The sequence below is a fragment of the Syngnathus acus genome, chromosome 16 (genome assembly GCF_901709675.1).
Source record: "Syngnathus acus chromosome 16, fSynAcu1.2, whole genome shotgun sequence".
NCBI lineage: Eukaryota > Metazoa > Chordata > Actinopteri > Syngnathiformes > Syngnathidae > Syngnathus > Syngnathus acus.
The window spans coordinates 10,260,810-10,278,197 of NC_051101.1; the positions used below are offsets into that span (position 1 = coordinate 10,260,810).

General features: G+C 44.5%; 1 protein-coding gene across 5 annotated transcripts in view; it reads left to right on the forward strand.

Moving 5' to 3' along the window:
* Positions 1 to 17,388, forward strand: part of LOC119136048 (transcription factor HIVEP3) — a 32,835-nt gene extending 15,447 nt beyond the window's left edge. For 2 of the 5 annotated variants that reach the window (XM_037274148.1, XM_037274145.1), the window contains 9 exons: positions 1,975 to 2,020; positions 5,546 to 7,863; positions 7,974 to 8,263; positions 8,338 to 10,185; positions 10,665 to 10,807; positions 13,449 to 13,624; positions 13,806 to 13,907; positions 14,983 to 15,635; positions 15,864 to 17,388. In XM_037274148.1, the coding sequence (XP_037130043.1) occupies positions 5,886 to 7,863; positions 7,974 to 8,263; positions 8,338 to 10,185; positions 10,665 to 10,807; positions 13,449 to 13,624; positions 13,806 to 13,907; positions 14,983 to 15,635; positions 15,864 to 16,469 (5,796 nt within the window). In that variant the 5' untranslated portion in view covers positions 1,975 to 2,020; positions 5,546 to 5,885 and the 3' untranslated portion in view covers positions 16,470 to 17,388. The remainder of the gene's footprint in view (positions 1 to 1,974; positions 2,021 to 5,545; positions 7,864 to 7,973; positions 8,264 to 8,337; positions 10,186 to 10,664; positions 10,808 to 13,448; positions 13,625 to 13,805; positions 13,908 to 14,982; positions 15,636 to 15,863) is intronic. The other 3 variants (XM_037274147.1, XM_037274144.1, XM_037274149.1) reach the window with 2 other exon arrangements.

The window sequence follows — 17,388 nt, forward strand, 5'->3', positions numbered from 1 at the left end:
CGTCGGTTTTGACTAAATGAGTTAACCGCTCATTTTGTCCAAAATGACAACCACTATTATGTGAGCCAGGATGAAAAATGAGTTTGATACCTCTGGTCTAATACAAACAGGACAAGGCGACGACAGATGGGTGAAGGTCCCTCACTGGGAGGGTTCTGTATTGAAGGTGCGGTGTCGGCAAAGGATGACAATGAGCACATTCACTTCCGATACAATACCGACAAAGTATCGCATCAAGGCGGCACGAGGGCACAAACAACGCTCTCATTGAGTCGACCCGGAACAAATTTGAGGAACCAAGGAATCAAACCGTAAAGGGCAGATGCTTAAGAGGGAAAGTAACATTGGGCAAGAGCTGAAGAATTTAGAGGAATAACCAAATCGCGAATTCATTATGTTGTCATTTTTATCAAGGTCCTCTTCCAAATTTGTCATGTAACACAGGCAATAAATAAATATGTGAATGAAAGTATTTTTTTTTATGGGTTAAACGATTTGAAAATAATTTCCTCCTGAATATTTAAAATGCAATTATTTTTTCAAGGTCGTCTTCCCGTGTATTTTCACAAACATATTCAAACCTTTGTTCGTATGAACTATTCTTTACACATAAATGTTTGGTATTACAGGTTAGGTTTATGCTGGGAAAATAAATTATAAATCAGACTACAAGTACGTGTGTCTATGTAATATATTATATTATATATATATATATATATATATATATATATAAAATAATTGTTCCACCCATACGGATTTTGATGAAGCAAGCGGGCAAAAGAACGGTCATTAGGCAGCTCCTTGTTTGTGACTCATCCCGTCAACCCACCAGGCGAGGCGACCATGTGTTGCCGGCCTGTGTAGTGCGCCTCTGTGTTCTCTCCCGCCTCCTCTCTGATAAGCCCGTTCTATGTGGCGGCTCGTCGCTCTGCGAGCGTGTTTATTTTAGAGCCTGTGAGTCACACTTCCTGTACTCTGCCAGTGAGGCAACGCTCTATGGAACAGCAGGAGCCGCGTTCATTCTCAATTCTCTGCTTTCTCTGTCCACGTCTCGCTCGCTCGCTCGCTCGCTCGCTCTCGTTGATAGGCCCGGCCTCGCTGCTGCGTAATGCGGGGGCTCGCTTGAATGGATGACACTCTGGAATTCATTTACAGATCCGCCGCTCCGGCGGGAACTGGAAGATATACGTAAATGACACATGTAGGCATAGGGTTCATCACTCAAGTAGACTTCTTTTTTTTTTCCCCCCACCGACCTCTATGATGATCTCAATAACATATTAGAACCTTCCGATTTTTAAAATTCCTCCATGCCAAGAAAGTCAGCAGAATTGTTTACATAGGATTGGAATTTTTCCAACGGTAGTCGGACTTTTACAAAGTCAAAGAATGTCAGATAAAGGTGTTTACTTGCATTTTAAAAGTCGGGTTTTCCCAAACGTACAGATCCAGTCAAGCTCTGTTCTCCACTGCCCTGCGTACGTCACAAACCAGATGGCACATTTGAACATTTACAAGTGGAAATAATAACAGATGTGTCCCGTAGGGAAACACAGCAGAACCCGTATTGCTTAGTCGAAACGTATTTTTTTGTAGTATCGTTTTTGCCGCGGCCATCAATGTTTGTGCAAGTTCAAGAAAAGACGACAGATCTTGTCGCAGCGTGTGTGCTTTTTTTCTTACGCCTTTCTGCTATGCCACCTCAAGAATGTGTTTGCAAGCGATAACCACGATTTTTTACTGTAAGAATATCAATTGCTCTCGATTTCCTACGCGCCTTTCCACCGTCCTCTCCGAACGTTATACAGTACAGTGGGAACATTCATTTGTGTGTGTGTCCCCCCCCCCCCCTCCCTCCTCCTCTCCATCACTCTGTTTTTACCTCACCCCCACCCTCTCTGCTCTCTCGGCAACACACCCACTCAAGCAGTCATATCCGCTCTCACTCGCTGGCTCTCCATGCTTGTCTCCCAGAGCCTGTGAAGCGTCTCTGAGGGGGAAGACCAGACTGCTCTGTCAGGTAATCTCAAGTCTGTCTGTCTGTCTGCCTGTCTGTCTCTTCTCCGAGACATCCTCCCCTTTTCGTCTGTCTCATTTCATCCTCTTCCTCCGAATGCTCAGTATCGCGTCACTTTTTGTTGGTTGTTGTTTGACACTACCTGTCAGATAAGTTAATGACTAATTTCGGAAATTGCTCGCAACTGTTGGTGACGCTCATATCAAGGGATTTTTTTTTTAATCTTTGTTAAGGGAAGGATTTTGGTCATGTGTTTCTATTCGTGTGTGTGTGTCTGTTACAAGATTACACAAAAACGACTTCACTGAATTTATCAACTTAGCAGAGGGGTGTGATATTGACCGAAGGAGAACTCATAAAATTTTGATGAACATGCTAGATTTTTCTTTTTTTTTTCTTCATTTCGCATTTATAGTGGTCAGATCACCATTCCATCCTTTTTTAACTTTATTATTTGGCAGTTAGCTAAGCCATATGGAATGTACATTCTGCCACCAACAGGATTGGAGGGAATAGCTTCAAAGTCACTTTCTCCAGCTTAGCCATTAATGACTTAAATAGAGATGAATGGGTGGATATTATTACACGCAACACACAACCGGAAACAGTTCAACAATTTTCTATTTATTTGAAATTGGGATTGTAAGCAACAAAAATTAGCAATATCTCACTGTTATTAAAAGGAAAGACAATTTAGAGTTTTGGTATCTTAACAAGAAACATTGAGTTGACACATTATTTTGCTTTTGCGGGCCACATAAAATGATGCGACGGGCCTTATCTGGCCCCCGGGCCTTGGGTTTGATACCTGTGCTTTACACTGACTTCCAGGTAGCTGTAGAGTTGATTTTAAAATTCTGCTATCAGTCTATAAATGACTGATTAGTGCGGGTTGTTAAAAGGTGTTTTAGTTACTTTTGGTTGTAAATGTGCCTAAATATGGTCAATGTGCTTGCTTTTAGTAATTTTGCTATATTTGTTCTGCTTTGCGAATGTTCCTTGATTTTTCAAATGTGACTTGGCTCAAAAAATATTTGGGAAACACTACGTTAAACTATTACAGAACCTTAATTTGGTATTTCTGGCTCGGGTGAAAGTTTGTTTTTCTTTTTTTTCCCTCCATTCTTGTTATGAAATTTCTATTATGCACAGATGAATGAGTCAGATTCGTTGTGTAGGTTGAGACTGATTTTCTATTGGGTGAAGGAAAACATTGAGTCCTTTTCATTCAAAAATTCTCTCTTGCCTTGTGTGACAGAAATTTATATTCTTATGTTAATAAAATGAATAATAAAATTTATTAGAAAAGTTAAAATGATTAAAATTCAAAATTAATTCACACGATTTAATATGTTGACATCAAAGTAGCATTTTCTCTGGATCAGGATTATTACAAAAACTCTCATAAGGTGAGCAAAGTTATAAAGTTGAACCCGGTCTCTTATCAAAGCCTTGGCAAATCCTTCTTTTAAGCTTCTGTGATCGCAACGCGGTCTTGCGCCCGAGCGTGTAGCTCCGGTACGAATGTGTTTCCTCAGCTGGTGTCCGCCGAGACCCGCTGACTTAAGTGGCTTCCCCGAGCCAGTGAGACTTTCTCCGCTCAAGTCTGACATCTGCTTCGCTCTTTAGATTTCTTTTCAACCCGAGCATTGCTTTTCTTGAGTTCCTGGAAAGCAGGTGGGGGCTCGGCTTTTAATTGAAAGCTTCATGTCACCTCCTAAGTCTGGACAGTCCCAACTTGAACTCTTTTGCATTGACATCACCAACTGTCACTTAAAGACGGGGTAGATGTCAAGGTCATGCCAGCTTGTCAGTCTAAGCAGAGGGCAAGACCCCCCCCCCCTTCCCTCCCTCGCTTCCTGCTGCCACTGTGTGTTTGGTAGTCAGAGAGGATGCTGGGAGATAAATTTAGACCCTCCAGCTCCCTCTCCATCTGCCGTTGCCTCAGAGTAGGGTTTGTTTCCATGGGAACCAGCACCAGACTACTACCAGTAAGAGAGAACAGGGAGAAAGAAGACATGAGTGTGTGTGCGTGTTTTGGGGAGGTGAAGGAGGTGACAACAGCTTTTTAAAAAGCACTTAAGAGAGTTTATCTGTCCTCGGGGTGCAGCGCAATTTATTGTTCAGCCCATATTGGTATCCATCATTACCAGCTGGGTTGAATACATGTGGGTATTGATGAGGAAATGAACATGCACTGAGCTAAGTGTTTTATTTTATTGAATACACCGCTCGGGAAAGGAGAAAGTCTGGACTTGACCTACTGGAGAGACATGTGTGTTCAGGTGTGTGTATGCATGTACACACTTGAGTGTGCCAGGCTTCCCCTAAATTCCTGAATCTCACTTACTGTAAATTGCTCACTCATTTGTTTTCCTTCTCTCGGAAGGAACAAGTGAAGCAAGCTTCTGGTAGATTCTTACAAATCAATGAGTTGATTGACAAGTTCTGTGAGACTTTTAAACTCTAAACTGAGCTTGGATGGAAGATCAAGACAAACATTCATCTCGCTATAGACTTAATAGCTCAAGGGGGTAATATTTCATCCAAGGAGCAAACAGTAATAAGATTTCGACAAATTACCACCTGATCTTCGGTTTTACAGACAATGTCATCAGTGTCCGAGCATGTGCAAATATGATTTTCCATGTGTCAATGTTTTCTTTCGTGTTTAAATCCGCGGAAGGCAATAAAGTTTGAATGTATTGAATCAATGTTGTGTGCATCTGGATCTTGCAGAGGTTTATCATCCTCATAATCAGCAGATAGGGGGGTCACCTCAGGACAGTGTAGCTGATTGGCTGTCACAGTCAATGTAGACCTGCAGTCTGGATGTAGGACCTGGTCTTGTGGGGGTTTTTACTGTTCACTGTAGGCAAGCTGTATGCGTGTGTGCGTGCAAGTGTATGTTTTGGCATCATGCGGAGGCTCCACTCAGGCATTCCTTCCCCTCATCTCACTGGCAAAGCCCTCTGTGTGTTTTCCCCCGCTCAGAGCCGACAGAGCAAGCTTCCATGAATAATGGAAAGCAACGCTCATCCCTAACCTTCAAAACCTTAACTAATTATCCTGTTTAAATTTCTGCATCAACAGCTATATGAAGCAGAGATCACCTTGAATCGTAAATGGCAATACAGTATCAGGTACATACATATACAGTAACAAAAATAGTACCCTGATCTGTACGTCAAGTCCGCTTGCTGCACAGCTGTCTTGTATCTGGGTTTTACAGATTTTTTTTTTAAAAGTACACTTTGGCTATTATCAATAGCAAGCGCTCAATCTCACTTCAGTGATTCAAATAAAAACACCCCCCTACACTTGAATGGTAGGGCCAAATCAGATAAATGTAATCTGCAATTCCAATGTTTGTTTTGACTATGTGCCCTAAAACTGTGACCTCTTCGATTTGGTACCGTTGCAGTGACCTGGGTTGTTCTGACTATGCCACTCAAAGTTCCTAGATGGGATTATTTGCTTTTTTTTACATATATTTTATCAGCTCATACTTGTCTGTTTTGTTTCTAGAACTCTTCACCCATCGACGCTATTGTGGACCAGCAAAGAAGACACGGAAAAGATTTTGAATTGGCTGTTAGGATGGCTGCAGCTGGGCAGACGAAGAGTTTCTCGATACCAAGAGCTGAACTATGTTTACTTACGTCAGTGCTGCTCCAGGGCACATTTTAACAATGCCTCACTTGGTCCTCTTGAATAACTTCAGGCCCACGCTGATAGAGGCGCTTTGGTGTGATTTACAATCACCGTCCACAACCCCTTGTCTCTGACCTCCCTGCTGCCATGTGATTAGCCCCATGAGGCTCCAAGAGCCCTTGCGTGTGTGTCTGTGAGGCCTCCTCCTCACCCTATGGAGGCTGAGCCCAGCCATCCGGGTGATGGGGATCGCTCTGGAAGACAAGAGCAGCAGCATGTGACGACGGAATCCTCCTTTGAGTCTTCTCCGCAGCCCCAGCAGCTAACGAATCCTCGTCCGGTACACAGAGCTTTGGGGCGACTGCAAACCCGCCAACCCAAACGTGCTGATCTTCTTCGGTTACAACAGCAAGCAGTAGCATGGCAGCATACGGAAAACCCAGGTCCTTCAGGAGGCAGCTTTTTCTCTCCAGGTTCCGCATCAACTTCATCTCATCACTCTTCATCCTCCACCCAGGTTGAACATGGCCAAAAGATCTCGCATCAGTCAAGCCAAGAGACAAAAGAAGGGGTTAGCTCTCCTAGGAAAGGAGAGAAGAAACCTCAAAAACCAGGGAAATATGTGTGCACTTACTGCGGTCGTCCATGTGCCAAGCCGAGTGTTCTTCAGAAACACATTCGCTCCCATACAGGTGAAAGACCTTATCCTTGCGCCCCTTGCGGCTTTTCTTTCAAGACCAAGAGTAACCTATACAAGCACCGAAAGTCCCACGCCCATCGCATCAAAGCAGGCCTTGCATCCAGTCGAGACGAACCCAGTTTAAGCGGGCCGGACTGCAGAGGAATCGGAGAAGACGTTGAGGAACATACAGAAGGAGAAAGCACTGAGTCAGAAGATGAGACAGGCCACCACAAAAAGTCTTCTCAGGAGATTTTGGCCCGGCAGAAGAAACGTGGTAAGGAGCCACCAGGAGGATCGGAGGAGAGCCAGAAGCCTGAAGATACTCAAGCTGTCAAGCAAAGGCTCGCATTGAGGCTTAGTGAAAGAAAACGTGGACCAATAGCTTCACCCGATGATCCTCCTTCATCCCTCTCAACTTCATCTTCTTCTCTTGGCCCTGGCAGTAAAGGCAGCACAGAGTCTGGTTACTTTTCCGGATCTGGAAGCACCGATCTGTCCCATCTTAGCCCTCCTAGTGCAAGTGCCAAAACCTACGCGGAAATCATTCTTGGGAAATATGGAAGGTTGGGAGGACAGCAGCGTACTTCACATCCACAACATTCTCAGTCCCCGCTCTCCTCACTGTCTGGAACAGAGGAAAAGAGTATTCCCTTTGCTGTCCCCAAAACTCAAGTCATAGAACACATCACAAAGCTTATAACCATCAATGAAGCCGTGGTAGACACCAGTGAGATTGACAGCGTGAAGCCCAGGCGCTCTTCTCTATCCAGGAAAAGTAGCCTCGAGTCACCCAAATCGACTACCCCCAAAGACCCCTACATCTTCGACCCTAAGGGAGAAGCGCCTGGTCCCAGTGGGTTAAGGCACCTTCAGAATCCAGAAACAGACCAACCAATCACATTGTCCACAGTGCCCCTTCTACGAAGCCGCTCGATGCCATCATCAAGCAGTCAATTAGAATCTTCTGCATCTGGAACAAGGTCCAAAAGAGGCTACCGTCTCTGCCATTCGTTTGACGAGCAGCAGGCCATGACGACGGAGATTAATATCGGTCATGCCCACCGTATGTTAAGGCGACAACCTGCCATAGAGGTTCCCTTGGGATCTGAACTTATGCTGGAGGAGATTCCCCCGAACCCTTCCCCTTCAACCAGTGTCTCTGACACAACCAGTCATCCAGAACAACAAGCACCACAAAATCCATTTGAATGCAAAGTATGTGGAACATGCCTCCAGCATGCTGATAGCTTCAGAACCCACCAAGGTGTGTGCATGGCCCAGCAAACACTGGAACAGGAGAGCGGCGATCCAAGTAAAACCGGCAGAGACGATCGCCCTCAGATGATGATGCACTATAAGTTCAGAGCACTGGCAATGGCTGTGAGGAAGAGGAGGAAAGAGGAGAGTATAGAAGAGGATCTTCCAAGTCCTGGGTCCGGAACCGTGTCAGGGAGTTCTGCAGGCATCATTCCAGTGGCAGGCCCACCAGGACCCAGCCAAGCGCTCTCAGGTTCGTTTCTTGATATCCTTGTCTGATCATTCTTGTTCGTGTAGATTGCATGACTTATATCGTTGATCGTTGATCTCCACGTAATTTAAAGATTTGTCATGTACTTGTAGGTGGTACCGTACAGACGGAGTCGGGACAACAGCAACATCGAGATCGGAAGGGCGTGTCTGTAATCCAGCACACAAGTTCCTTTGAAAAGCAAGAGAGCCTCTCGATGGAAAGCGAGGGCTCAGATGTGAAAGAGGTTCACCAAGCACAACAACCTCATCCCAAACCATCACCTTCTGCATCTCGCCTCATCCGCCAGCCCAACATTCAAGTGCCAGAGATTCTTGTTACAGTGGAGCCCGATACCGACATGCCATCTGTGTCACCACCAGTGACCGCGTCTTCCTCTAAGGTATAACGATTACATTTAAGGCAATTACAAAGTTTGTCTTTTATAATCTGACTTCAACTATTCATCTATCCTAGGAGGCAGATAAAGTGGAGGAGTTTCAGTGGCCGCAACGTAGCCAGACTCTTGCCCAGCTCCCTGCAGAGAAATTGCCCCCAAAAAAGAAAAGACTCCGCTTAGCCGAGGCAGCGCAATCCTCTGGGGAGTCTAGCTTTGAGTCTGTGTCCTTGCCTCGCAGCCCCAGTCAGGAGAGCAGCATGTCCCACACTTCAAGTCTTTCTGCTTCTTATGAGGATCCCACGAGGTCAGAGCCTACAGTCTGGGGCACCGGTAGCCAAAGTACCCAAATGTTGACAGTGCCATCTACTTCCCAACAACACAACCAAAGCCACAAGGAAATGAGGCGATCAGCTTCAGAGCAAGCGCCTCAGAAACCAGAGCAGGTCTCCGATAATAGAAGTAAATCTTTTGACTTGGGATCCTTATCCTCTCAGCAGTCGGCATCCTCCTGGAAAGAACGGCGCAAGTGTCTTCTTGTGAAGCACGCGACCTTAGGGGAACCAGAGCAAGAGGATGGAGCCAGAGCGGAGAGTCCAAAGCCTGGGCCGTCCCACTCGAGTCATCCTCTTTTCTATTCAAGCTCCCACTTCAACCCGGAAGAGACAGGGAATGTCTTACAGTTGTTACAGCCACGAGATATTCCTCCTTCTCATGAAATCGTCCAACAGACATTACATCCGGGACCTCGATCCCAGCTCCTCCCAGTCACCACCATGTGCCAGTTTAGAACCTTTTTACATTCGCAAACCGATGGACCTCTACAGGTACACCCAATGCAGATCCACATGGCTGAACAAATGGGTATACCATTCCACCAGCTCCCTGCTCTAGTTCCTGTCCAGTTTCCTCTCAGTGTGAGTCAGTCCCTGTGCCTCCCCGCCCCGCCAATACATTCCGCAGACGGAAGCACCGCTTACCCCTACCCGCGCCCCCTCATTGCCACATGTGTGGCACAGCTCACACCATCGGTGTCTCTTGTGGTTCCGGTCCGCCTCCAAACCCACATACCTACCTATACACGAGCCATGTACACCACCCTGTCCCAGATCCTGACCTCCGCTTGTCCACGGGAGCCTATTTCATGCACGACCATGACAATCATGGGCAAAATAGAAAGGGACAAGTTCCAGAGGTCTTATTTGAAGGTCCCCACACCAAACATTAAGATCCACCTTCCTGGGGAACTGCAGTCACCTTTTGTCGAGGAGTACGGTCCACTTGGAGCCGGGGGGAGTAAACGTATGCTCTCACCTGCAGCCAGTCTTGAGCTCAGTACTGAGGCCCAACGTCACCAGAAAAGGGTCAAAGAGGAAGGGGAAGGGGAGCGACACAAGCCTGAAGGAGAGGTGGAGGATGTCGACAGTAAGATACAGAAGGAAGGAGGAAGTCAAACTGGTGGGGAACAACTCGAAGAGGTTGAGAAGAAAAAGGAGCTTGCAAGCATCTCCACACCTGTAAAAAAAGAAGGGGAGCTCAATCCTAGGCAATTTAACAAGGAGGAAAAACATGTGGATGAAGCCATTGTGAGAAGTCAAAAGGAGGAGGAGCTTAAGGAGATGGGGATCGGAAGAGCAACCGCCCGTTCATACCCGAGCCTAGACACGTTAACCTCTGTCAACTGGTGCTACCTGAACTATGTTAAACCCAACCCAACTGTTCAGAGGGACCCTCGCAACTCAGTCTATTCTACCTGGAGTGTCAGCGGACACAACCCAAACTTGCCAGGTGTCAGCACTAAGGTGGCCTTGTCTCTGCTGTGCTCCAAACAGAAGTTTAGCAGAGAGACGTATACCGTCGCCACGGCTCCAAACCTAGCCAAAACGGAAAATCCCCCCGCAAGTAGCAGCACCCCACGAATGTCAGAGGTAAAACAAACAAAAAGCATACTATGAAATATTCATATCTTGTCACATTTTATTCTCTACAGGGGGTGTCAAACTTATTTTTGTCGCGGGCTGCATCATAGTTTCCTTCGGAGGGCCAAAACTAAAAAATGAATAGAAATAAAAATGGCTAAAATAACTTTTTATTATTTTTAAAGTGAACTCAATTTTTAATTTAGTATCGGCACATGAAGTCCAGCGGGCCACATAAAATGATGTGGCGGGCCGTATCTGGCCCCCGGGCCTTAAGTTTGACACCAATGCTCTACAATTTCTACTTTGTTTTTCCTCATTACAGCAACATAAGTTTGAAAAAATGTCGTCGCTTATTTCGTTAACGTTTAGTTTTAAGACTAGAGAGCACAGACAACCCAATGAACCTCCAAGGTGACCTTCAAGGTACGACACCACAGATGACATTAAAAATAGCCATCTGTCTCTTTTTGCCACCTTGAATGTAGGTACATCCGATCACAGCCCGTTCCTCCAGCGACGTAACAGATCACCAGCATGAAAAAGAGGAGACTAAAGACACAAGGGAAGAGGAGAGACCTTCCACCTCAAAACAGTGCGAAACATCTCGCGTTCGCATCTTTGAAGGCGGGTAAGAGCGATTGCTTTCTCCACTGCACTGACGCATTGACTGTGACCAGCAGAGCAAATATAAAACTCCAAAAAGTAGTGCACAGGGAAGGAAGGATAGGGACTGGGAATAGATGCAATTGTAGCTGCAGCCAAGTTCCCCCCCCGCTTTCTGCTGGCACAAGCCTCTGAGCTTTAGAGGGGTTCATTTGGCATAACGGCACAGAGCAGCATGTTAGTGCATGCGCATGCTGCCTTCACTTTGACAAGCTCATGAATACCTGAATTCACCAGTTATATAATACACTGTCATGATGGGGTTAAGTGTGTGTATGTGTGTGTGTGTTTTTTTTTTTTTTTTTTGCTTCTAACCTGCAAATGTTTGCTCAGCTCACTGTACTGTGTTCTCATAGCGTATGTTTACTTTCCATAAATGCCCCAGTGATCTTTTTCTACTCGAGAAGTGTTCTTCTTTCCCAGGGTTTGAGTTCAAAGGTTTGCCCAGAAGGTGTCGATCTCTTTACAACAAAGAAGCTCTAGAAATAGATACTAAGATTTAAAAGGAAGAGGAAGAAAAGATGGAAAGGGTCAAGTCATGAGAGAAGTGGATTTTTTTTTTTTTCCCTGACACCCAGAGAAGAACCTTTGCTGATTAATCACATCTTAAAGAAATTGAAATAAAATGGCTAGATTTTTTAGTTAGAATGTGCTAATGGGGTTTATCATTTCATCTGTTCTTCGGGGTAGTCTGTAATTACAAAAATAATATTTGAATTCCTTTTTGACGTTTGGGTGTGATGCTCTCCATACAAAAGTAGCAACTTCTGCCTTGTTTTTCTGGAGCTGTAGGTGGCTATTTTTAGCATGTGGTTAGAAAATACATGCCAGTGAACAGTAACCCGCCTCAGAATCACTAAAACACAATGGCACTGTTGAGACTATCCTGCTGTGTGTTTTTTTGTTTTTTTTTAACTCCATAATTTGCTGTTGCAGCTTCTGCTTACACAACAGAGACATTGACAGCCTTCCTTCTTGCAAATGTGCTTCATGGCCTTTAATTAAACACAGTCAGCACACATTTGGTATTTACATAATCCGAACACATTCGGAATGCTTTTTTTTTTTTTTTGAAACTAGGTCGATTTAGTCAGATGACCACAAATGACCTTTTGGTAAACATCTGGATGTTGCGGCTGGATACCTTAATATAGATTAGACCTAAATGTGTTGCTTGATTTGTGCTTAGTGTCTATTTTAGGTTGTAAGTAGGCTTCCCTTCCCTCTCTTTAGCGGTCGGTAGGGGCCACCCGAGCAGCCGAATAGCTAATAAAGTGTGTTTGTGTGTCTGCGTGTGCGTGCTAAGGGTGTAGCGGAGGGAGCAGCATGAGACTGAGCGCTGCGAGGGATTTGGTGGGCATCCCCAATCCACCTCTATAAAGACGGGCTTGTTTCCCAACAACTCTCGCGTGTGTGTGTGTGTGTGTGTGTGTCATGAATGTTTGTGCATTGTGCCACATCTGCTTTCATCCTCCCATCGTAGCCACCAGCACGTTTTTGTTGTCCCTCATTAACATATAGTGTTTTCTGGGGGCAACAAGCAGCACTGCGAACAGCTCCAGCAGCTGTTCCTGCAGCTGTTCCATCAACTAGTCTTATTTACTCTTTTAACCCTCAACCCGAGGTCTTGTTAATTGCTTTTTAAATGTGTGTGTGTTTTTGTTTCTGCTCCGCCCCCACTTTACAGTGTATTTTAGACTAGACACCTGCCGGCCACAGCTTTAAGTACACCTGCACCATTCAGTGAGATCCCAAATACGAAAGTTTGTAGTATGGTGATCCTGTCATGTAGCTTAATAAGGTAATCAAATTATTAGGAACACTATTATTGTGCGGTATAAACTACAAACCTGTTACAGCAACTCCAAATCCAAATCGTGACACTTCAAAATAGCAGTTAATTTATCAGTCACGTGACAAAAAAAACAAAAACTTTAAATAAAGTACATCATACTTTTTTTTTATGGACAGAATCTATCCTCACTTGCTAGCTTAGTTGGGTAGGCCTTGAAATTGGATTTTTAACAATGTCCAACATTTGTTTTCTTCTGTTCGGTCACCTGAATGTATGTATAGTATTTTTTTTTTATGAACACCACTCAATTAGCTCTAGCCAACCAATCAGAGGATAAAAAAAATGCTCCGAGGAAATATGATTGGTTCAAAATAAATACAGCCAATTCTAGTGAGTGTGTGTGTCCTACTTTATTTGTCTAATCATTATTATAATCTCAATCAATTGTGCAGGTGAACCTAATGTTGTCTGGCCCAGGTATACAACTTATGTTAACTTATGTTTTGTCTTGATTTCTAATTATTATTTTCATGCACCGATGAACATTATTGATGCTCTCTGTCTGCTTGGTGTCTAATTAGTCAACTATGCTATCAAATCTGACCATTATGAAGGATCAATATTAATGTGTGGCTGAAATAACAATATCTAGTTGTCCAGAAAATCTGAATACATTTTTCATCCAGGCAGCAAGATGAGCCATTTGTACCGAAAAAAAAAAATCAAAGTGACATTAATTTGTGATTTTGTGACTTTATGTTGGTTCTTTTTTCTGTATCAATAACGCATGCCCATCCCGTCTGTCTGTCAGGTATAAGTCTAACGAAGAGTATATTTACGTTCGAGGGCGTGGCAGAGGAAAGTACATATGCGGGGAGTGCGGCATCCGCTGTAAGAAGCCCAGCATGCTGAAGAAGCACATCCGAACACACACCGATGTCCGTCCGTACATTTGCAAACACTGCAACTTTGCCTTCAAAACCAAAGGTTAGGGGACGGTTAACGAGATATTTACGTTCTGTTCTGTTTGTCTGTGATATGAAAATCCATCAACTTTAAGTCTGCTGCTTGCATTTTTATATCTGTTGTGGAAAAATGACACAATAGTTTTCCTTGCCCGTCGGAATCCGGGGCAAGTTTTAATGCGCTTTCCATGTTCCCTTCGCAGGGAACCTTACCAAACACATGAAGTCAAAAGCTCATGGGAAAAAGTGCCAGGCGATGGGAGTGTCCGAACCGTCCGCCGATGAACCGGAGAGCGAGGAAACAGGTACGGTGAAGACTCTTACGCAATCGCAGTTTACTATTCCCCAACCTTTAGCCCTTGCATAAGGAAAAAAAGCACAAGATAAATAATGAAGAATGAAAAACCTTCCACACTGCTTTTGTTTTTTTGCATACACCGGCAAAACCTCATTACCCGCTCGCCCTCCCGCCGTCAAGTTTTCTTTGCTGTCAGCCGGCACTCGTCGCATACAAGGACGCAGCGTTTATGCTCTGATTTCATTCATTCCCTGCTGACATAGTTTGTGAATAGAAGTGCTGCTTTTCAAAAATAGTCTATTTTTAACATTGTGGTGGCTTATGGAACGTCAGCAAGACAAAAGCGTCTTACTTTGGGGTTTGTTCTTTCACGCCAATTGAATGTTGCTTTGCATGGGTTAATTCTTCATCTAATATTGTTCCAAATTTTTTAAATCATGTCAAACAGAGAATTTTTTTTTACCACCATGCGCAGTCATTGAGTGTTTTCTTACCTCAAATTATTTGTCGCATGAGAAATTTTGAAGGTTAGTGTTTCACAAAGGGGAAAAATAAATAACTTTTTTTTTTTTTTTTCCTGTCTTGCCAAGATGGAAATGTAAAACTGCAAAATTGGACCATCTAGCAGCAAATGACCATGAAATGTCATTAACAGTCCTCATCTGCCAAGTATTGTTTGAAATCTTTGCATTATCGATCAAACTCAAATTTAACCTGCTTACCTGCTTAAGTTAGGGGCAAGAAAAAAAATATTGCGTTAATTATTGAATTAAGCAGCGAAATTCATCCATCAGCCATTTTGCCACTTGTTGTCACCTTAAAATGACATCATAGTTGCTCAAGTCATAACCAATCACGGCTCAGTTTCAGAAAACCGGTGATCCGTGATTGGCTATTGTTATCATTTAATGCTAAAATGGCTTTCCTCACCTCTCGCTATCATGGTTTCACGCTTGGTTGAGGTAATAAATAAACCCGCGGCAGAAACAATCTCACTGAGCTTCTGCTTGGCATAGCTTGTAATAAAACAGGATGAATGTGAATCCAAGTGATGTAAATAAGACTGTTTTGTTTTCTTTCAGCAGGGAGTGATGAACGTGCGTGCTACTCTGAGGAACAGGAAGAGCACCAGTTTTCCAACGCGGAGGAGTCCGAGGACGATGATGACGACGATGATGACGACGACGACGACGATGGGGAAGAGTCTCACGAGGAACCCCCTTCTTCCTGTTCATCGGATACCTTGCCGTCAACAGGGGGTCGCTCCAAATGCAGCGCTCGCTCCCCGCAGTGTACTCCGGAGCCCGAGCTAAGTCCGACCCCGGGTCTGGAGACCTCCCAAAGAGGGGCTCTGAACAGCAGACGAGCCGCTTCGCCGGGCAGCAGGAGAGCTCTGTTCTCCCGACGGAGCTGGAAGGCATCACCAAGGACCTTCTCCCCTAGCAGCGAGAGCTGTTCCCCCAGTCACAGCCTCTCCCCCCGCCTGGAGCTGTCCTCACCCATGCACAGCCTGTCCCCGAGAGCAGAACTACCCTCACCCGGGCGCCAAGTATCACCCTCCCCCGAAAGAGGACCGTCTCCCATCAGGCCCGTTTCGCCGCATCGTCCCAGCTTGCCGGGCTGCTACAGGTTATCACAAGCTAGGACCCCACCCTTGCCGATTGGAGTGCAGCAGCGGACCCTTGGATACCTTCCTTGGGACCACCACGGCACAAAGACTACTCAGATGAAAGTAGTAAGTCCTTTGCTGTACTTTGTATTCCTTCATTGATGTGCAGTTTTAATGTTCAAACTACATAATGTTACTATAGTTTGTTATAAACACATAGGCTTACTATGCTACTGTATTTTAATCATTATGGTGCTACTGGGTGTAAGAAGTTTATCAGCCTTATATGTACAGGAAACACCTTTGTTTTAAATGACATTAGTAGAATGTTTGTTTCTGTGTATCCCCCTACAGGACAGAAGTGGCACTGCAACGGACAGGCACTCATTGGCAGACACCTTCTTATTCCCGCCTGCTTTTCGTATTTCCACGTGCGAGGGTTATCCCGGCCACCGAGCAGCGGACAACATCTTCAGCCATCTTCCAATGCACTCGCAACAAGCCAAGGTCCCCTATTTGATGATTCCCATCGGTGGGATTCAAATGGTCCAAGCCAGGCCAAGGTCTAATCCTTCCACTCCCTTGACCCCGATGTCTCCTTCCGCGGAGGGGCCATCACCGGCCAGACTTGACTCACTCTGGGGCGGGACCCCAGGACCTCAAGGGAGTAGGACTCCTGGGAGTTACTGGCCAGTGGACTACCAGGCAGCAGGAAGCAGCCAGTCAGGACAAATCATGTGTTCCAAACTGGAGTTGGAGACCACGGACTCAAAGCAATATGGCAGCTCACAAAGCTCCGCCCACACGTGCAGGCGCGCTACTGAGTCGAGCCAACGTCGCAGCGAAGACGGACGCACCTTCAGTCTAGCAGCCCCTGAATCAGAGCGCCTGATTGGACAGCAGCCAGAGACTGAGAGCAGAGCGACGGTGGACGCAGCTAGAGAAAAGCGGAGCACCTAATTCGATGCATCTCCAACTTGCTTTTCCAGTCGCTACATTCGTCTTGTTTTTTTTTTTCCAATTGCTTTCTTTTTTATACAGTTTTCAATACTATTGTTAACTTAAATGTTTGTTCTTTGGCAATATTCAGGTTTGTCATAAAAAATGCACTTTTTGTTTTCTTTGTGGAAAATAATGTTTCTGTAATGTATATATACAAGAATTATATATGATTATACACACACACACACACGATTGATACTGGTAATGCTACTGTCTGTTTGAATATATGTCAAGAGTAATACAAACATGTGTAAATGACCAAAATCTTAAATCAAACTGAATTACTCCCCCCACTTCCACCCCCCCCTCAGTATTACTCCACTTATAGTTACTTGTGCCTTTTCTGTCCAGGTTTGTGTTTTGAGGTGTATAGTACAGATAGAAAATGAGAAGGCTGTGAAATTTTATATTGGACTTTTGTGTCATCAAGGAAGATTTATATTTGGTGTTTTGTTTTTGTTCTTAATACTGTTGCTTTAATTCCAGGGTAACCAAGAGTCACATCGACGATTTGTTGAAGGAGCAGCAGAAACTTGTCAAAGGAATTGCACTGAAGTTCTATTTTTTATTGTAAGAGACTTTGGATGAGAAATCTCCTTACAGGGAAGAGCGCTCCTTATTTATTGCTATTTGATGACAATGATCATTGTTTCGGAATTGTTGTTGTTGCTGTTGTTGTTTTATTTTTACTCTGTTCAACGGGAAAAGAATGTTTCCTTTTCTTACTTTTTTTCCATGATATTAATGCAATTTCAATTGGGGACAAAGATAAGGGATGGAGTTTGATTGGTACCGGCGGATTAAGTGCCCTGCAAATTTTACACAGCAAAATTTGCAGTCATTGGCAAAAAAATAAATAAAAATATTGCACCAAAGA